General features: G+C 39.5%; 2 protein-coding genes and 1 long non-coding RNA gene across 6 annotated transcripts; 1 reads left to right on the top strand and 2 right to left on the bottom strand.

Moving 5' to 3' along the window:
• The first annotated feature begins 1,231 nt into the window (after positions 1-1,231).
• Positions 1,232-5,729, top strand: LOC131321611 (photosystem II D1 precursor processing protein PSB27-H2, chloroplastic). Of its 3 annotated transcripts, none has more exons than XM_058352498.1 (4): positions 1,232-1,364; positions 1,479-1,581; positions 4,064-4,476; positions 5,479-5,729. In XM_058352498.1, the coding sequence occupies exons 2-4, from the start codon at positions 1,506-1,508 to the stop codon at positions 5,614-5,616; spliced, it is 627 nt and encodes a 208-aa protein (XP_058208481.1). In that variant the 5' UTR covers positions 1,232-1,364; positions 1,479-1,505; the 3' UTR covers positions 5,617-5,729. The 3 variants fall into 3 exon arrangements, with proteins under 3 accessions (XP_058208481.1, XP_058208482.1, XP_058208480.1); XM_058352499.1 differs by having other exon boundaries at positions 1,240-1,364; positions 1,495-1,581; XM_058352497.1 differs by having other exon boundaries at positions 1,339-1,581.
• An 814-nt stretch (positions 5,730-6,543) lies between these two features.
• Positions 6,544-7,887, bottom strand: LOC131321614 (uncharacterized). Its single transcript, XR_009198590.1, has 3 exons — positions 7,743-7,887; positions 7,532-7,654; positions 6,544-7,320 (listed from the first exon to the last, which is right to left on the bottom strand). It is a non-coding gene; the product is annotated as an uncharacterized LOC131321614 (long non-coding RNA).
• A 1,353-nt stretch (positions 7,888-9,240) lies between these two features.
• LOC131321606 (uncharacterized) lies at positions 9,241-20,546 on the bottom strand. Of its 2 annotated transcripts, XR_009198588.1 has the most exons (9): positions 17,977-20,546; positions 17,011-17,143; positions 16,814-16,902; positions 15,269-15,507; positions 14,243-14,329; positions 11,945-12,044; positions 10,984-11,197; positions 10,236-10,890; positions 9,241-10,069 (listed from the first exon to the last, which is right to left on the bottom strand). XR_009198588.1 is itself a non-coding variant. In XM_058352491.1 (8 exons), the coding sequence occupies exons 1-8, from the start codon at positions 20,119-20,121 to the stop codon at positions 10,574-10,576; spliced, it is 3,324 nt and encodes a 1,107-aa protein (XP_058208474.1). In that variant the 5' UTR covers positions 20,122-20,546; the 3' UTR covers positions 9,241-10,573. The 2 variants fall into 2 exon arrangements, 1 of the variants encoding a protein (XP_058208474.1); XM_058352491.1 differs by having other exon boundaries at positions 9,241-10,890.
• Positions 20,547-21,131: the final 585 nt, after the last annotated feature.

Here is a 21,131-nt window from a genome sequence, read left to right on the forward strand (position 1 = left end):
ATTCCAATCATTTTTTCAGGTCCGAAATGAACTCAAAAAATTGTAACTTGAAGGGGACTAGAGGTTAAAAAAACTAATTTCCGTTTGACAAAAAAAAAAGTTAATAAAACTTTTGGAAAATATTTTTGGTATGACGTTATAAAAATTCCATTCATATAGATATTCGTTTCAATACATTGGTTATTATAACGCATCTCTCACATGAGATAGGATCATGAAAAGACGTTAGTATTGAAAATTTCTTCCTACTTTTGGTATGAACCCTTCTATAAAAATCGATGGTGCGTGCAAAAACACTGCCGGCTCTGAGCTAAGCCAAGTAAGGCAGCGGACTTAAGCCCCCGAAATTTGGCGAAAAATTAGGGTCCCTATACCTAGACACGTAATATATACTTAATTAGCGACTTCCAATTACCAGAGGGGATAGCTAGCCAAGTGGTAAGTTTAGGTCTTGATATCCAACATATTCAAGGTTCAATTCTCAGCCCATGCAACTCTCAACTTTTTTTCCCCTTCTTTTGTTTTCCTTGAGGTAAATATTTTTTTGTTTTAAAGAAAAACACGGCCCCAGTTTTACAAGTTCGACTTAGGCCCCAAAAATTTCAGGGCCAGCCCTGTGCAAAAACAGTGCACCTACATGTCTTTGAGTCCTACTCCGGACCCATTCGGATAATTCAATCCGTTTAATAATTTAAAAATATTTTTTTTCCCCTTCTTTTGTTTTCCTTGAGGTAAATATTTTTTTGTTTTAAAGAAAAACACGGCCCCAGTTTTACAAGTTCGACTTAGGCCCCAAGAATTTCAGGGCCGGTCCTGTGCAAAAACAGTGCACCTACATGTCTTTGAGTCCTACTTCGGACCCATTCGGATAATTCAATCCGTTTAATAATTTAAAAATATTTTTTTAGTGATCTGACAAGAAATCAATTCGGATACCCGTTCTGAAACTCAATATAAGTACTTATTTTTTAAGAAATCAATTTCAAGCTCAAAAATAATATGTTTACGCAAATAATTTTTCTACCAATATGGATATTGTTTGATAGATCTCATCGAGATCTTTTATACGGTGCAAAAAAAATTAAAAAATTATTTTTTATTTACATAATTTTTGAATTTGAAAATGTAAAATAAGTACTTATTTTTTAAAAAGATGTTCTGAAACGGAGCCTAAGTGTAATAGTTGTTTGAGATCTTTCTCGAGAGGCTACTAAAAAAAAAATTTCCGTTCATATTTGAGATCTTTCTCGAGAGGCTACTAAAAAAATTTTAAATTATTAAACTAATTGGATCATCCATGAGACCATTTGGACCAAGAACTTCGGGCAAAGACAGCCAAAAAAGGGGGCCTTTACACTGATAAGGTAAGCCACCAACATCTATCCATCCGTAGAGATGCATAGAACTGAAATCTATTTTCTCTCTTGAAAAAAATGATGATTAATTTCAATAATTATACTTATGACATGACCAATCAGCTCTTTCGACGTTCAGAAGTGAAGGAAATGTCTGTTTTTCTAGCGAGATGGACACCCATGGCTTCAATACCACCTGAAAAAGCTTCAAAACCCGTGAATGGCTGTAAGTATTGATTCCATTTTCGCCTGTACGAATTGGGTTTTGCTTAGAAACAACAGATTGTGTCCATGACATTGGATTAGGGCAGCCTTTGGGTAAGCTTTGTTAAGGGTCGTTTTTTTTGTTCGACTAGTTTCTGGGCCAGCTTTCGTGCGCCTCAGCTAATCCCCTCTACGGTATGATTGAAGGTAGGCCATCTGGCACTAGGGAATTCACAAGAAATTATAGGAACACAATCTTCGATGTTTCGGAAAAAAATGTATGCTTTACTAAAAGTTTCCTGGAAAAGCAGATTTGAAAATTGTCAACTAGGCATGTTTTCTGTGCTTCCTGAGAAATGAAGACGCGAAATAGATCCTGTTAGACTTTGTCCCACATCGCTCATCTAAACCACTCAAACTTGGTTAATATATTCTAGAGGTTACTCTACCTATTGCCAATTGGTTTTAGGTTGGAACCCTCCAAGAAATCTAACATGGTATCAGAGCCAGGTCTTGGGTGATCTTACCTCGTGTGGTCAAGTCTCTATCGCCCGAGTCAATCGTCTCACCTTATCAATTCACACCTCCATGTGCATTCGGGCTGCATGTGAGGTGTTGCCCGAGTAAAATCTCCTAGTTTTCTCAATTCGTCTTTGTCCCACATTGCTCATTTAAGCCACCCAAATAGTTTTCTCAATTCGTCTTTGTCCCACATCGCTCATTCTCCATTCGTCTTTGTCCCACATCGCTCATTGCCACCCAAATAGTCATGAGGGGGAGTGTTAGACTTTGTCCCACATCGCTCATCTAAGCCACCCAAATAGCGAACGGAGTCATCTCGAGTCACACCGAGAGTTAAGGAAGAGTCGTACCATCACATACCATCACATAGGGTAGTACTAAAGTAAGTAGGCTTACTAAAGTAAGCAAAGGAGTTTTGTCAAGGCCCCATAGCTCCCTCTAATAACTTTTTCTACATTTGGGGTTGTACTTCTCAACAAGATCAGCCTCCAAGGCTCCCAAGGCCATGCATTCCTCCTCCAGATCAGTCCTAGGGCTCTTCCAATTACTACAATAAGAGTCGGCAGGCTTCGAAGTGCCACCACAGACAACTCCAGCTTCCTCATCCAAGGTCTCCTCCTAGTCACGAGAACGAGAGGGCAGGGGTGCAGGAGTGCGAACTTCCAAACTCTTGAGCCTGCCGACTCTTATTGTAGTAATTGGAAGAGCCCTGGGACTGATCTGGAGGAGGAATGCATGGCCTTGGGAGCCCTGGAGGCGGATCTTGTTGAGAAGTACACCCCCAAACGTAGAAAAAGTTATTAGAGGGAGCTATGTGTCCTCAACAAAACTCCCTTGCTTACTTTAGTGCTACCCTGCTACAATACTTTAGTTTAATGCTCTGTTGTGTTATGGTATGTGATGGTACGACTCTTCCTTAACTTGAGATGACTCAGTTTGCTATTTGGGTGGCTTAGATGAGTTATGTGGGACAAGTCTAACACTCCCCCTCATGTGCAACCCGAATGCACGTGGAGGTACGAATTGAGGAAACTAGGAGATTTTACTCGGGTGACACCTTGTAGACTATTTCATGAGGAGTAACATATAGTTTGCGTGAGGAAATATCCTTCTGAAGGACATATCTTTTGATGGGCAGATACAGCAACATGATGACTCCTACTCCCCAAGCTAAAACTAGTAGCAGGGATATTGAAACCCATATAATGGTTTCATAGTTCATACTGCACATTCTTTGCTGCAAGTTCCTTGAAAGATGCTGTGTATAGTATCTGATCAGAAGCTCCGGCTTCTTCATCTTCATTAAGCTCCGACACAGAACCAGAATGCAGCTGATTCTTTGATGAGCCAAGTTCTGGCAGCACATCTGAACGGCCCGTCAACATTCTACAACTGAGTCACCGGAAAAGGTTGCCGGAATCTGGAAATCTCAAAATCTGGGTTTGATTGTGTGGAATCTGGAAAAGGTTGTAGCTTGAACCACTGCTGGGTTTGAACCAAAGCTGGGTTTGAATCCGGAAATCCCAAAATCTGTGTTTGAACCAAATCTCAAAATCTGGGTTTCATCGTGTGTAGCTTGAACCACTGCTGAAAGGGTTTCATTGTGTGTTTCATCGTGTGTGTGTTAACTGCAACCAAGCAATTTTCGCATTCATTTACAATGCATTTTCACTTGCTATTCTAGCCGGTCAGTGTAATTCCTTTGTTGGTAGGTCATAATAATTCCAAATAATTTTTGTTGTCTCAACTCTCAAGCAACTTGCATTATCATTTTTTCCTGTTTCTTCTATGCTCCTCCATCCAGCTCTCCTGTTTTAATTACTTCTAGCATCCACACTGTTCTTCGAAAAGTGCTAACATGACTTATTAGTCTGTTTCCACTCTGCTGTTGATGTAGCTGTTACTTATTCCTCATTCATCCTCCATTTCCCTTCCCTCCACCCTCCTTATTTTGATTTTTTCTACTTGATCTTTCATAACAGATAAACTGCGATCCAGGTCTCATGTTCTGTTACCTTCTCAAGAAACATCATCTCACCGGCGACATGTTTTATTATTTATCAGTGTCTCATTAGTTCCCAATTTAACCTTCAACTTCCTCCCGTTACGTTTATTTGCTTGGGCCGGAGAGAAGGCAAAGGGCCAAGACGACAAGGATGAGGGTGTTATTGGGGCGGTAAAATCATTGTTTGACCCCAATGAGAAGACAAAGTCAGGAAAAGTGTTGCCAAAAGCTTACTTGAAATCAGCAAGAGAGCTGGTGAGGACATTGCGGGACTCACTGAAGGAAGACCCCAAGGACTTGGCTAAGTTTAGACGGACTGCGGATGCAGCAAAGGAATCAATCCGGGAATATCTAAATGGTTGGAGGGGACAAAATACAGTAGTCAAGGAGGTTAGTTTCTTTTCTAGTTTCTATGAATTCTTAACTTGTTGAAGTTTCCCAAACTTATGGTTGACTGCTATAGTTATTCACAATCCAGAGTACAAGAGAACTATTGTTTCAGGTATTACATTCACGCGGTTTGGGATGATGGGTACTATGACCTATGGACCTTCACTTCTGATAATATGGACATCCTTTCTTCTCCAAGAAAGTATGAGGGCATAATTTACACAACTTATATGATGTTTTTTTGAGACTGTCAGATGTATCCAGCAACTTAATTCTGATTTCTGTCCGCCTAACTCTTAAACACAAAAGGCCTCCCGCTGTGCTGGTGGCTTGAAATCTTGGATTCAAACGAGAAAGAATGGTTCAACTGGATTCATTTCGAATTTTGGGTTATGGAATGTCTGCTTATTAAGAAAGAACATGCTGAAAGGGAAATATACTTCTGCAAGTAGCTAAAAAGGATAGAAAAGAGTATCAAATTAAATGAAAGAGAACCTATTCAGTCTTCAAGTCTGTTGGAAAGTTTTTAAGAAACATTTAGTGGCTAATTTTGGGTCATCTTTATGTATTTTTGGTTGCACAGGCTAGAGGAGTATACTTATGAACATGAGCTCACGCGCACGTATACAAACACCCATAAACGGATACACAAAATTGTAGAAACGAAAAACATATGCAAGCTGACACTTAGGTTTGCCCTTAGACTATAGATGGCTTTGAATTTCCGTTTCACCAAAAAAAAGACATTTGTCTACCAGATTTCATGGTCACCAAGTGAAAGACAAATGTGGCTTCCTGTTTGTGCCCTCTGAGGGACCTACGGATTTTTGTATGTTGGTAAGTACGTTTATCCCTCCAAGGAAAATTTGGAATTTTCATATGATGGTATGCATGTTTGAGGCTGTCCTATGATCAACCAAAGGGGGAAAATGTGCCAAAATTGAGCCATAACTGCTTGCCACTTCTTCCATGTGGTTGATTGGGGTGTCTTACTACTTGCAGGAGTCATATGTTGTGCTTGAGAAAGCAATCAGATCACTGGCCAGCTTCTACTCAAAGGCAGGTCCATCTGCACCACTTCCGGAGGAGGTGAAATCGGAAATTCTAAGCAATTTAAAAACAGCAGAAGATTTCTTGTAACTAGAGACCCTTGTTGTAATGAGAGTGTCAAACGCGTGAAGTTAGTGCAATGGAATTGCAGATGGGAAAGTTAGCATGCTAGTATTTCCTGTATCTGTCTTTTCTGAGTTAAATTAAGTATTTTTCATATGACGTTCCAGTAGCAAATAAGCATTTTTTGGCAAGGGAGACAATCTTTCTTAGCTTTACAAACACCGTAAACACGTGGAAGCTCCAACCATGGAGCGTTGATTACAGTTTTAAATTGCATACATTCAATATGAATATAGTGTACCAAAACTGTCCCAAAACATACATCCAAATTACATATTGCATCTTTATTCTCGTACCCTGAAAGTCTCTTCCACCATTTCTTGGACATCACAATCACAAAACCCACAATCTGAAATCTCCGATCAACCAAACCAGGTGGTGGTTCGTCTGCCTTGAGCCTAAACCAGATGCTGGTTCTTCTGCCTTGAGCCTCCAGAAAACCAACTGCAGCTTAATCCTGCACACCACTCCACACACTTGCAGGAAGACTCCTGTGTGTGCCTGCATATCCTTTCTCATCTCCGAACTGGCCCAACTGATAGGATTTATTTTGACATTAGAAAGGTGAGTATGTACATAATTAGTAGGAGACGTAAACCAGTGATTTGGAAGAGACATGCCTACACGTCCCTTGTTAGAGGATCCCATGACAGAGGAAGTTTTAAAAAGCACCTTATAATCACAATGGCACATGGACTTCTAAAATGACCAAAAACAAAGCCAAACCATAAATACAGATACAATCACTCATATGTGTACATCTTAACGCATACGTACGTATAGATTAATACAGATATCTACACACGGATATTCAATGGTCAGCTTCACCAACTTCGCACGGCGTGCGTTGTTTGCAAACTAAAGCAAACATACTTTTCAGAAGGGAGAAAAAGATTGAAAAGGACAGGGAACTTTTGTAGTTGTAGATGTTAAAGAGGTCTCCGTGTACCATAACCGGAGAAATTTACACTTGGTTCCTCGTAAGATTGTATGCAACTAAAACTTGAGCGAATTACATGAATCATGGGGCAAGTTTGCGGACCTAAGAAGGCCGGTCCTGACACAATTTCAACGAGGACAAAATTAGAACTCAACATGCACACAAGAGAAGAAAATTTGAAGATTTTGTCTAACAAGCTCCACATATATAACAGGGTTAACTTCAGAAGGGGTGCAGCATCGCTTGTCGATTCCAAACCTATTCCCCCAACAATGGCGAATTGCAGCAAAGGAAACATTTCCTAACCTCTTCTAAACTTCTGGAACAAATAATCTGTTGTGCTTTGTACAGGACCCGAACCCCCAAAATTCTCATATTCAGAAGCAGCTCAGGTTGCAAGGATTTCCCCATGAAGCATAGGTAAAAATAAGAGGCAGGCAGATCCCTCAATTTGCACAAAATAACCAACCGAATCTTGTGTCACAGTCAATTAAATTTGGTTAAATGAATTATTTTCTGCCAATCACTATGTACTGCACAATTGGATCCTCAATACTTCTTTGACAAGGAATTCTCTCGAACCGGGCGCTTCTGAATGCACCTGTAATACGGTTTCCCTTGCAGTCGCACTATGGTGAATCAGATCAGACTAAATTGGTAGTATTGCTATAAGATACATGGAAAGGCGACACAAAGTATTTTGTGTTAGACTTCCTGATCATTTGCAATCTCTGCAAAAAATAAAAAATAAAAAAATAAAAATAAATAAAAATAATAATTGGACCTAAAAAGAAGTCAGAATAGGTTCAACAGATGCATTTCAAGCCAGAAACAGGATCCCGATCGATCTCATTATCGTACAAATGTTTTCGTGATCTAAACACAGCTGAGTGCTCCATGCAGAAATCCCCACAGCAGAACCCAGAAAAAGGTAAAAGTTACCTTTGATCCTGGCATGATCAGTTTTCATCCTTCTAACTCAGCTCCACTGTCGGGATTCAGGTCAGAGTTAAATTGCATTTCATCAGTCCCATCCCATTCACAATGGAAAGGAGAGAGATTCACCTGTTGAACATGCGAACTTTCAAAATGATGAGTAATTAATTAATCGAAATCGAAATCTAATTATTAATAGGAAAGGAGAGAGATTTACCTGTTCTTGTCGGATATGATCGGCGTTGAAGTACGGCCGCCGGCGATCAAAACAACGTCGTGGTCCTGGTCCCCTAACCTCCGGTCTTCAAGATGGGAGATCAAAACTTCATAAAAACACGGCGTCGCTTATTGGATCCAAAATCGCTTCTAACAGGTGCGAGTTCATTACTTAAAGAAAGCGGGACCGTTTGACATGTTCATACTTCGCATGTTTAACCTGCGAAGTCTGCCTTTCAAAAAAAAAAACCTGCGAAGTCTTTGAGACATGGTTTCTCCACCACCAATTGGCGATTCTGTGGAATGTTATTTGATCATTTGGTAATCTGAAACGTTCATACTGTAGAAGGTAATGCTAAAAGTAACATGGAGTAAGATTATGCTAATCAAACAGCAATTGGCATCTCATCGGAAAGAATTGGAAAGACTTTACGCAGCCAAACCCATAATAAACAATCACACACGACTGATCGCGCGTTTAAAACAACGGACAGAGGACCTTCACGCCGACACCGTTTTGGTTAATGATGCCAAGTTAGAGGACCTTAGCGAATAATGCCAGGACGTTATTACGGATGAATCTTCCAATTGCCTGAATCATTGTGAAATTTATCAAAGATACTACTTTGTTCGTGTTGGTAATACGAATTTGTTTCACCAAACAAGAGAATATTCGGGGATATGCCAATTTCACCTGAAAATCGATGGTACCCAAAGCGATGTAATCGATGGATACCCGTCCAATTGGAGTTTGAATAGGATTTTAAGATACTTTGTGTCCTTGCTTTCGGTGCTGATATGACCAAAAGTTACTATGCTTTTTACTTTCATAATGGTTTTTTCTTTTGACTAATGATTTCATCCTTCTATTATATTGTCGATATGCTGCAATTCTTCAGAAGTTAAATTATCTCAAAAATCTTGCCCATTATCTTCTTCACCAGTGAATTATATATATATATATATATATATATATATATATACAGTCATTTTCAAATAAGAAGGTCCTTATTTTAGTTAAAATAAAAACCTCTCCATTCCTCCCATTTCTCGTTTGAGTTTCTTTCGATAACTTTTCGTTTTCTCTCAAGAATCTCAAGAGTCTTCTATAGAAACTCTTGAAAACCATCTGTTGGTGGTTGTACGCCACAGAGTGCATGGTTATGCACCACGACTTCTTTCAAGTCTCAAACCCCAAATTGTTTGATTTGTCTTATTCTCCTCAACACCACCGAGTCACTATTATATCGCCGGTTTGGTGCGGTTCAAGTAATAACCGGACCCCGTACAGTTTGGTCATGGTGCACTAAAAACCAAACCCGTCAGGTATTGGTTTGCATTTGGGTATAAATAAGTACTTTGGCTTTGGGGTTGGGGTTGGTAACCGCAAAACCCGGACCTGGCATTCCTACTAATTTGGGCACTCACTTTGCATTCGTGTCTACAAATACTGCTGCTGGAGCTCGCAAGACAGCTTCACTCTACTAAAAAGAGGAAACTTTTGTGATGTTAAAAAGTACTCTATGTACGGTGAACAGAGTAATTTACACTTGATCATATATACAACCAAAACTTGATCGAACTACACAAATCATGATGCAAGTTTCAGGACCTAAGAAATTGCCTTCCCCGTCAGTGTAACAACCAAGTTACAAGGAACAGTAAATAGAAACTCGATCCAATATACACACAAGAGAAGCTCATTCAAAGTTGTTGTCGATCAAACTCTACGCATATACATGATTAATGTTAAAACAGGGCCAGCTTCAACTTTCGGTCTTATGATTCCCAAACCTTTCCCAATAAATAGCAAATCACAGCAAAGGACACATTTCCAAACCTCTTCAAGCCTGCTGGGATAGATGATCTCCCGTGCTTTGTATTGGATCTGAAGTCCCAAATTCTCATACTTAGCAGCAGCACAGGTTGCAAGAATTTCCCCAGTGAACCATGGCATTTTATTGGTACTATGAGGGCAAAGCCTTCAATCGGTAAGCTAATCAACCTGCTGCCAATGATAATATCACGGAAAAGGAGATCCAAATGGCATTGGTCCCTCAATTTGCACGAAATAACCAAACCAAACCTTGTGTCCCGATCATTTGGTTTATGTAACATGTATTATTTGTTGCCAATCAATCTGTACAAGATCAAATATTTATCTGACAAGGAATTCCTTCAAACACGGCTTCTGAATCCACATGTAATTCGGCTTCCCTTGCAGTTTGCACTATGATGAATCCAATCAGAGTAAATTACAAGTACAACTATCAGATACATGGAAAGTCAAAACAAAGCATCTTCGTCTGACTTCCTCGGTTGCAATCTCTGTTAAAAAGCAGATCCAAAGAAGTGAGAACAGGTTCAGCAGAGGTATTTGTTGCATTTCAAGGGTATTAGCATGTTCAAGTCAGATTTGTCTCTAACAGAAACAGGATTCCAGTCTCAAGTGCTGTCATTGTCACACAAAACTCTACCCAAACTCAAGATATACCTGAATCCGTGATCTGAACACAGCCTGAGTGCCCTGTGCATAAATCCCAACTGCAGAAACCAGAAAAGGTCCAACAAAAGAAACTTGTCCTTTCAAATGATCGGTTTTCATCCTTCTAATTCAACTGCTTTTAGGAATAAAATCAGAGTTAAACTGCATTTCGTCAGCTCCATTCACAATGGAAAAGGAAAAAAGATTTTGATCTCCCTTGATCTCTCCACATTCACAGTTGAAGTTTCATCCACGAGATCAGAAACTTGTTCAATAAAAGAAACATTGGGATCAGTTTCATGAACATCATCCATGACCCCCTGCGCAGAAGACTTACAACCATTACTTCATTGATCCAATACATAGCTTTCCATCTTAAGGTGAACATAGTTTGCATCTGATGACGTGGGGCACTTTGATTCAGCATAAGATTCAGTCAATTTTTCTACAGACAGATGAAGAGTTTTTCTACAAGCACTATCATCTGAGATAATAGCTGGGAATGGCAAATTGGAAGTTTCAGGAGCAGCATTGTTATTCATCTCATCTGAACCAGAATCCTTACAAATGATGAGATCATAACCAGGAGAGGAATCCACCTCAGATTTTTTTGCCACAACAGGCATGAGATGATGATTGTGTTGAATTAGACCGCACTTTTTACCTAAAAAGAATCATAAAAGGTCAACCAATAAAGAATAACAATATTAGAAGATAGAGTTCAAGGCAGGGACAAACAATCGCAACTAATAGAAACCTGAGTATATAGCTACATTCCCATCAGTGATTTGTTGTTCCACTAGCAGCTTTTGTAACATATCTGTACCCGGAAACACCAACATATTGATGGATCTCATTTGTTGCTTGTGGGACTCCTCAATTGGATTGAAACCAAAAACTACAGTCCATATATGCATGTGCTCAGAGGTGGCAGGTATAACCAATTTCTCAACTTTGAGAGAGCAGAGCACCTGAAAAGATGAGATTTTTTTTTGATAGGTAAAACTTAAAAGCACCATAAGGGCCGCAACTTGTACACACATTGTACACAAGACAAGGCCGCCATACCAAACACCAAAGCCAAGAACTTAAATAATATCAGGAATGTCAAAGTTGAGTGATTCAAAATTTAAGTTTTGAGTGATTTATGGCTTTTTTAACGTCCCCGGGAAAAAAAAAAGAAGAAGAAAGAAAGAAAAAACATGCACAAGATGAAGTACACACATTGTATGCAAGACAAGGCCACCGTGCCAAGAGCTTAAATAATATCAGGAATGTCAAAGTCGAGTGATTCAAGTTTAAGTTTTGAGTGATTTAACATCCCCGGGAAAAATAAAAGAACAAGAAAAAAGGGAAAAAAAAAACAAGCACAAGGTGAAGAAGAAGAAAGAGTAAAGTTCTCAAAATACTCTAGTATAAACTAGTTGACAATGGCAACTAAAGAACTAAAAGTGCCAATAATAGAGCATGCTCACATGGCCACCTGTCAAACACCTTCAACCCCTCCCTATTGGTGAAAGGGAAAAGAAAGAATACAATGGAGCTTAAACCATCATGAAGAGGGCATATAAGATACCACAGATGAAAAGGTTCAGGGAAGTAAGAGTTGTGCTGATACAGGTAGAGACCTCGAGACACAATGGTGGTGTCAAAAATATCAGAATTAAAATTTGCACAAGATGTTGCATAAAAATGCAAGCATAATAACTCAGCATTACCGATTCAATAGCACGAAAAAGCAGACGGCACATCCCTTGGCGTCGATACATATGGCGTGTCCCAATGAATGGCAACTCTGCTAGTTGGGTCCCATGGATCCTAATCAGACATAAACAATGCAATAATTAAATACTTGCAATGCTGCTTTGTTCTTTTGATAAATTTAAAATGCTAGTCAACACTCCTGGGTCAGCTCTGAGAAAACAGAGCATAAGTAATCAGACCTGTGATGAACAAAGAACATCACGCGGAATTCAAGAAAAATGAACAATCTGGATCCCAAGAGGCATGGGCACGGATACTGACACGATCATTCTAAATAAATGGGGCATGGGCACAGCAAGGGTCATGGCAACTATTACAACTATTAATAAATACATACTTTTAACTTGTTATTAATAGAAAATTGTATCATGAACGCCTAATGAAAACCAACACTAACTTGGCACAAGAACGAAAACTAACACTGCTTTCACATAAGTAAGAGATTATCCAAAAAAAGACAAACCACAAGGCACAAGTGATAAGTTTGTCATAACTTTAGTTTATGTTCTGAAGTAACACCATGCTTCGTTCCTGTTGGGATTTGTCCCACATCGGTTAATTATCTCCTCCAAAACTAATATATGAGCCTGGGCAGCCTCTCCACTCTTGGCCAATTGGTTTAGAGTTGGATGCTTTAACATGGTATCAGAGCTAGGCTTTCGGAGGCTTTTCCCCTTTGTTTGTGCCATAGTTGCACTTTGTTTCATTGTGATCCGTGTGTTCCGGATCCTTTGTTGACCTCTCCACGTGCGAATCGGGGGTCACACATGCGGGGGAGTGTTGGGATTTGTCCCACATCGGTTAATTATCTCCTCCAAAACTAGTATATAAGCCTGGGCAGCCTCTCCACTCTTGGCCAATTGGTTTGGAGTTGGATGCTTTAACAGTTCTCATACATGTTCACTGCTTAAAATCATTTAAAAAAAAAAACTAATTTCGCTGCATAAATTTGATTATAAATAATTGCATACACCACTTAGCGTGTCCCTTATGCATCCCTGTTTGTCCCTGGTGTGTCGGTGCCCAACGAGTCCAACAAGAATAAGGTGAGAACTTAGGCTTGTGAGTGTTTAGTAGTCCTAATCTGATTCAACAAAGCTCAGCAAGTAAAAAGATCAACCTCCTTTTCTAATAAACAAGATGATATGGTCACTGGGATCATTGTTGTGTCAGTCAAAATAAGGACATTGCATGATGGGAACAAGACAAGGAATGAACATACAATAATATAATACCACTATCTTTTTACACTGAACATTTTTCTTATATAAGAACAGTGAGAAATTACTTTCCACGTTTCACATGTTGGAATATAAAGTCCAAAAATCTATTTTAGAAAGCTCTATATACGTAAACAAATCAGAAGTTTCGTGTTGTAAAAGTCGTATATAAGAAAGGATAGAGGAGGAGGATGGATGGATTAACCGGAAAGGAGAGAGTTTCCAAAGTCGAGATGTTGGCGCATCCAGCCTACGCGGAAAGTCAGCCTTCCCTGCGTCTAACCACGCGGAAATGGAAAATCTCGAAATAGGGTTGTTTCCACGCATGTTCTTGAAAAGGATCACTTCACGAATGCTTGTTCATCTTCTCTCGTAGGCAAAATCCATATTACATTTAACTACCATTGAATTCAACATTTACCTTAATCACACTTCACTACATTTCATGCGTCTCTCAGCAAAGAGTGCCCAAGTAAAATAGATAGATAAAAAAGGATATTGTTAGATGCATGTCCAATCACAGAACTTAGAACTGCACATGCTTATTCATCTTCCTAATAATAAGCAGTAGACTAATCACAGAACAACTTACAACCAAGTTCCAAAAAGGAAGTTTGCTTCATTCTTTTCATCTTCCCTTCAAAACAGTAGTTCACTACAAAAATTAAAATTCTAAAGCTCCTCATAAAAGAACAGGCCAATATGATTTCGACAGATAATAGCAAGTGTCCAATGCAAAGGCTTTCCAGAGGTCTGCTTAATAAGCGTTAGACGCAGGTCTTCTCTCTCAATACAATTACTTAATATGACACGTTGAACCAAGCAGTATGAGCTCGTTACATACTTAGATGCGGAGAAAAATGGACACCAACCCAGGAATGTCTTCTTCTAGAGATATGACTGCCTCTTTATATGTGGCTAAATTGGTGGGTTGTACGCATAATTTTTGGAAGAGTGGGAAATACAGTTCATCCCTTCAATTCTAGCGGCACATATATTACACAGATGATGTGAAGCTATGAGGCATCATACCTGATACAGGCCACAGAAATGATTTCATCACCCCTCTCCAAAATGGCAGTATAAAAGCCACTATAGTTCAGCCGATTGAAGTTTGATCTACAAAGGAAACAAGCAAATCAATACACGAGGTAAATATATGATCATACATATTTGTACATCTACACAAACATTTATAAGCTAGGACAATCAAAAATACTTTTAGGTAGCTATCCAGTGTATAGTTAACTACTCCCTCCGTCCCGCAAAGTTTGGCACTTTTGTGCTTCTACTTGTCCCATAATATTTGGCTAGTTTGAAAAGTCAATAGAAAAGTTAGGTGAACTTCCCACTTTACCCTTTTCTTTTGCACACTAGACAACAATCAGTTCAAACAAACAAATCAATTTTGAATTTGGGAGCCACAAATCAGCGCCAAAACTTTTGGCATCTGACACCCAATTTGGAAAATAGTTGTGAAAGTATTTTTTTTATGACAAAAGTTGTGAAAGTACAGATGGGTAGCATTGGAAAGTTTGCTCATTAATTGTACATCAAATTTTTTCTCTTAAAAGTTGGATTTCCCAAAAGTGCCAAACATTGCAGGACGGAGGGAGTATTACTACACGAGCTAAATAGAAACCCAGGACCAGTACAGGAAGCCAAACAAGGGCATGGGCTGGAATTGAAGTCATAAAGCAGGATAAAAATGAGACACAACATGCTCAAACAAACAGTCATAACTGGTCACACAAAAGCAAACAAAGAGCAGAGATGTTATATTTAAATAGCCATGCGTAATCATAACAGCTAATCATTAAACGGAATGCTCTTGTCCTGGACACAAATATCGCAAAAGCGTGACTTTACTAAATAAAGAAAATAAGGAAATGTACATTTTCATCCTCATTTTTACACATGCACAAAATACAAAAATAAGGAATAATTTATAACTCATGCATGCGCCAGATTAACTGCTTCAAGGAAAGAAATTTTGGCAAATCAATATGCAAAAATTAAGATCAATAGAGGCAGAAATGAAGTGCTGCATCTGCTTACCCACTGTTGTAGAGAACTTTATGGATTAAATTGATTCCACTCCTCCTGTCAACGATAGGCAAAAAGCACTCATCCATAACCGAGAGTGCAACAGCTAGCTTAGAATTACATTCCACCCTTTGTGGGAAACTACAGTGTGATGTATCCGTGTTTAGATCTGTCCGATGAATGAGAGACCATGAAAATCCTGATTCCAATTCATTCTTGACCCCGAGAAGCTTCTGTAAATTGTCAAAGAGCTGAAAAAGTAGAAGGCTTCAGATTAAACTCAATTCCTTTTAACAGTGGAAGAGTTTCTTCAAGACCAAGTAGCAACTTCACAAGATTACATTTTCAATGCATCACAGTGTATGCTCCAGAGGACCGAATAGCAAACAAGGTAAAACAACAGATGCCCTATTGGTCTGTGGCATATCTCCATTATTTTCAAAAAGGGAGAAAGGGACAATCCAGCTGATAGATTTTCATTTTAAAGGTAAAATAGCCTATGAACACATCTTCACCATACTTGATAGAGGTGAGTTGATTTTACATTTATTTTAAAATTATTTCAAGCAACTAGATCTAATACAAATTAAACGCGTCCACCAGTGCTTCTCAGGAATTTGCAATGGACTAAGTGCAAAAATACACAAATGGACAAGTAACTGTTTGTACTTTTTCCTTCTCCTGCATTCCAATTCAAGGAGTTTTATACATCCAAGTTGTGAAGAGGTCATTGATGTTTTGAAATGTGTTAGGAAGAATAGAAACTGAGTGAAAATTACAACTTTATTGGACAGCTGTCAATATATAAACGTCTATATATTCATGCTCAGACACTGAATATCACCAGAGCTTAAACTATTGCAGCGAACTTACTCAGCATGAATGAGGAAGATCATCTGCATCACACACACCTATTATTAAAGAAGTGCCACAAAGCCTAATTGGCCGTCGTATGCGTGCCGACACGTACCGGCCATGGACATAGTGGTGACACGGAAAAATACATATGGGACACGTTTGGTGACACTTCTATCTAATTTTCTCAGCTAGACACATCTAGGCTGCGTATATCAAGCTAGACATGGCAGGGGATACAGCTGGACCATTCTCTCTCTCTCTCTCTCTCTCTCTCTCTCTCTCTCTCTCTCTCTCTCTCTCTCTCTCTCTCTCTCTCTCTCTCTCTCTCTCTCTCCCAGGGTGTATCTTATGCGTACCTAAGGAATGATGTCTCTCTCCCAGGGTGTATCTTATGCGTACCTAAGGAATGATGTTGTGCCTTTGCTTTGCATACCAACAGAGATATATCAACAACAGTTTTCAATTTGAAATGCCTCTGCTGCGTACATCTCCTGATTCTTTGGACATTGTGCGTACCCATGTCCATGCTTGTGGTTATAAGCCACTGTCTATCATTTCAAGTTACTGTAAAAGAACTAGTATGGAACGTCTACAAATTAATCCAGACCCCAGTTTAATATATTGAGCACACAATGCTTTACGTAGCCAAATGAGATTGCATATAACTCAAAACCTTCATGAATTGGAGAATTATATTACCTCTAGGCACTCCTGCCCACAAAAGGAAGTGGTTGAACAACTTGAATCATCAGGTAAAGCATCAATCTCCTGACTGCAGGATTTGTGATCTTGAAAAAGGCAAAACCTCAACCTCAGGTAAACTCTGATATTTGAAGAAATACATACAAGGATAAAGACATTGCAGACAAACATAAAATCTGAGTTAAGCTAACTACATTTTTTCTCACACAGGCTGCATGTCTGAAGTGCACAGACTGTTTTACCATTCCCAGGAGCAGTAGTCTCACTAGAAATGCCACAGAATTTGCATGTACAGTTCGGACAGTGCCAATGACCATGGGGAAGCATCTGAAGAAAGGAGAAAGAAGTGAATAAGCTGAGTCCTAACAAAGCACAGATCTCCAACAAGCAAAACAGAAGCTTAATCTATTTGTTTTTGAAACTTTCACTTAGCGTCCAACTTTGCTGCCCACGACTTTGATAGCAGGAAACAATGTGGTTATCTTATTTTGATGCTTACGTGATCCACCCCTTTTATTTTATTTTTTTGGACATTTCCCTTTTCTGTCCTCTACAATATAACTATCTAATTTTAGCAACATGAAACTTTTTTGCCTTCTACGCTCCATAAGATAGCAACATGAGCCGATAAACATGGAAATCAACTGATCATCGCCATGAGATTGCATCATCCTGATTTAATGAAGCTAATGCAATTTTTGCATCACCCTCACATAAAACTCAAAGCGGAAAAAGTTTTTCCAGGTTTTACTTTCCTTCATTCTGTAGAAACACGGACCTCTATAATAGTGAGAGGTAATCCTCCCTCGTCTTCTTATGCGCCACAAACGAGTTGTGCACATTTCCCCTTTTACACTTCAGTTATGGAAAACTACGTTTTTAAAATATTAGATCCAATTCGAAACGCAGGCATTTTCTAGACAACTACAAGTCCACATCCTCCTTTCTCTAAACTCTTGTAACTACACCCAATCATCTTCCATGTGTGATTACACTAATCAAAATTTCCTCTCCTCCCAAGCCTAATGTTCCAGGTTATCTATCCAATGTCACCACAGGTTAAAATATGCAAAAACAAACAACTAATTCAGCGTTTCCGCACGTAAACATAAACAAGATAACCAAAACAAGGTGCAACATCTTTGATCATGCTTCCGTACCTTTATGATTAAGCAGCTCTGATGAAATGTTGCAGGGCAACCATCACAACACATCAAATCCCCACCATCACCACAGAGGCTACAAGTATCATCACTTGGATCATCACCAATCTTGTCGACAGTGTGAAAACCACAGCGTCTGGATTCCTCCTGTGTATTCCATGCATCAATCTGGCATTGTAAAAGGGAAACACCAGACTCCAAATAGATGTTTTGGAACGGCTGACGCAATTTGCTTCCGGCATGAATCTCAAACTTCGAAACTGATAGGATTTTGCTACAGCAACCACAATGTATGCCATCTCTTGTGATCCAGCCCTCTAGCATTGCCTTTGTCCGTCTTTGGTTCATGTACTGCACTTTTTCACTTAAATGCACCACTCCAGAGTCAATAAGCCATGAAAGCAGTGTTCTTTTTCCCATATTCGGAACATAGCCATCGCGCTCTGAATTTAACCCCTTATCACAACTTCGAATCAACAACGTACGTCCGCCAATGTTCTGACATTTTCGTCCTCGTATAATACCAGAATTGGATGCAATGCATAATTTTTCAGCCCCCTCCTGCTTGGGTGATCCTTTGTATAAAGTATCACTCGAATCATCTCCACTTGCACAAGTGACTTCATGCGATCTCCCATTCTGTGAATTACCACTCCGCCCCCTGACAAAACTTAGTTTCTCATAACCTTTATCACCGTCGATGCCCTTTACAGACTCTTCGATGTCAACTCCTTCACAACTTTCTCTTTGCTTCATTTTCATTTCATTTTCAATCTTCTTCCGGGTTCGCCTGGTTAATTTACTAAGTAATACCTCTGGCACTGGAGTAAACTGAGAACTAGGTTTTATATCGACAGCTTCTACTCCCAATTGCTTTTGAAAAGCCTCATGAGCCTTGATAATGGACCAGTACGCTGTTCCATTGGGATTAATGTACACAGCGTCTAAATAGTCTCTGTTCCTTCTGGGTCTATAATCAATTGTCCAGCCAGCACTCACAAGCATACTCCTTATCTTGTCACGCAATAATTGCTTTTCTGTCCCGTAACCACGTCTGGCTTTACCTTCCTTTCCTTCAACTGGTGCTATCTTTTCAGCCAATGGAGATTTCCCTCCATTCTTCTCTATCCCTTTCAAAGAGCTGCAATCTTGTGTGCTTGTGGGTCCCAGCCTCAGTAACTTATCACTGTCGTCCGATTCTGAATTTCCAACCCCAGGACTAATGGAAAGTGGTTTTCGTAATTTTATATCATTCTTCACTGTCCTAGCAATTGAAATCGTTTTCTCAGGGCGTTGTGAATCCAAGTAAATCGAAGGTTCGGGAAGTACGTTATTCTTTACATCTTTTTCATGCCTAGAAACCTTTCTTTCCTCAAATTCGAACGGATGCTCATAGAATTTGTGAAGCGGTTCTATCCTAGAACCCTTTCTTTCCTCAAATTCGAATGGATGTTCATAGAATTTGTGAAACGGTTCCATCTTCTTCTTCTTTTGGTTCACCATCACCTTCAAAACACCATTTTTACCCTGCAACCTGATAGTATCATGAGACACTAGTTGGCACTTCTGTCTCAAGGAAGACATGGGTTGATGAGCTTCACCATCCTCAATCTCAAACCTACTCATAGCCGAATACCCATTCACCTCTTCCGTCCCACTTGATAAGTTACTTGTATTACGATCAAAATGCGAATACTTCTGCCCATTGACATGTCTAATGGATCCTGTCTCAAACTTCCTGTCACTCTTAAACCTATCCTCCTGCCTCGTCCTCTTTCCACTATTACAATCACGATCATTTAACTCAGACACATCTAAACTTCTCTTCCTCTCACTCCAAATTTCCCCATTCCGACCAAACTTGCTATCTCCCACGCGGCCCCCATGACACACAACTGAAGCTTTACGGACTTTATCAGTTCCGGAAACAACTTCCGTCCGATACGGCTCTAACAACTCCTCGCTCGACTCCGACTCACTGCGAGCCAAATGCCGCCTTTCCCTCTCCTTATTCGGCTCGAAAACCTTTCTCGGCCCCGAAGCCCTAACCCCGCCACTCCCATCCACTTTCTTCTTTATAATCAAGCAACCTGAAGAAGTCTTCTTCTTCACAAATCCAACCCTCTCTTCCATCTCATACATTAACTCCAATTAACCTCCCAATTTTCAATAAATTAAGACGTTAACCACTAATTACCAATCGAAGGCACATTATCCCTTCCCAAATTAAGCATTACCGGATCTTAATTTAAATAAACAGAAAACCTAACTTTTTCAGGGCAATCAGGACCAGTTCACATAGAAGCCTTACCTCGCCAGAAAAAGATCCGGTGAGCCGTTCGACGACTACGCACCGGATAGAGTGTCGCAATCGGCCTTGCAACTACGATCAAAGATTGTAGAGAGAGAGAGAGAGAGGTATTAGGGGTTTGGATTGTGTTTAAAAGTAAACCAACCGTCTTTGTCTCTTTGAGTTCCAATTGCGATTACTGGCGCATTTTTTCTGTATGTATTTACTTTGGGATCATGCGTGTACTATTAATTTTCCCTCCGCCTTCAGGACCGTTTCTTTGGAAGATTAGAGCATCTCCAACCCGACTTTAAATTGAGGATGTCAATTTTTTTTGAAGACTGATGTGACATTTTGGTTTTTTTAATTTGACATTAAAGTCTTTATTTTCAATCCTTGTGCCAAATTCTATTTATTTGACATCAAGTTATCCTTCTCCGACCCTTAATATCAAAATTCAAACAGTCATTTTTTAAATTTGGCCGACAAGATGTAGGTAGTCAAAGTAGGCATGCTTCCTCCCTTTCATCCATGTCAAATGCCACGTAGGATTTAGCCTAATAGAAGGCATCTGGATTGCAAAGTGAATTGATGCCAAAAATTACCGGTGCACTGTCCATCTCCCATTGGAGATGCTCTTAGAAGGGTCTTGTTATAAATTTTTTATTTTTTCGATTCCTATCGTGAAGACGAATAATATGATCTAAACATTAGACTCGAACATTGTAAAGTTTAAGAAAAAATAACTGAAAAGACCATGTCAAAAAGCTCCAAAAATTAGGCCGAAGAAGCCCTTATTATAAAGTGCTTTGCGGTGCGGCAACATTCCTCCAAAGACGATGTTTTTTCCAATTTATCAAAG

This window comes from Rhododendron vialii, chromosome 4a, assembly GCF_030253575.1.
Source record: "Rhododendron vialii isolate Sample 1 chromosome 4a, ASM3025357v1".
NCBI classification, from domain to species: Eukaryota; Viridiplantae; Streptophyta; class Magnoliopsida; order Ericales; family Ericaceae; genus Rhododendron; species Rhododendron vialii.

What these genes read in the sequence shown, in the direction of transcription:
- LOC131321611 (XM_058352497.1), top strand. Translation starts at nt 1,434, where the DNA reads ATGATGATTAATTTCAATAATTATACTTATGACATGACCAATCAGCTC. An exon ending in TTCAAAACCCGTGAATGGCT is followed by an intron (nt 1,582 to 4,063) that starts GTAAGTATTGAT and finishes CTTTCATAACAG; the next exon opens with ATAAACTGCGATCCAGGTCT. An exon ending in AAAATACAGTAGTCAAGGAG is followed by an intron (nt 4,477 to 5,478) that starts GTTAGTTTCTTT and finishes TACTACTTGCAG; the next exon opens with GAGTCATATGTTGTGCTTGA.
- LOC131321606 (XM_058352491.1), bottom strand. Translation starts at nt 20,121, where the DNA reads ATGTATGAGATGGAAGAGAGGGTTGGATTTGTGAAGAAGAAGACTTCT. An exon ending in ATTTCTGTGGCCTGTATCAG is followed by an intron (nt 12,045 to 14,242) that starts GTATGATGCCTC and finishes ATGTCTGATTAG; the next exon opens with GATCCATGGGACCCAACTAG. An exon ending in GAATGTAGCTATATACTCAG is followed by an intron (nt 10,891 to 10,983) that starts GTTTCTATTAGT and finishes GATTCTTTTTAG; the next exon opens with GTAAAAAGTGCGGTCTAATT.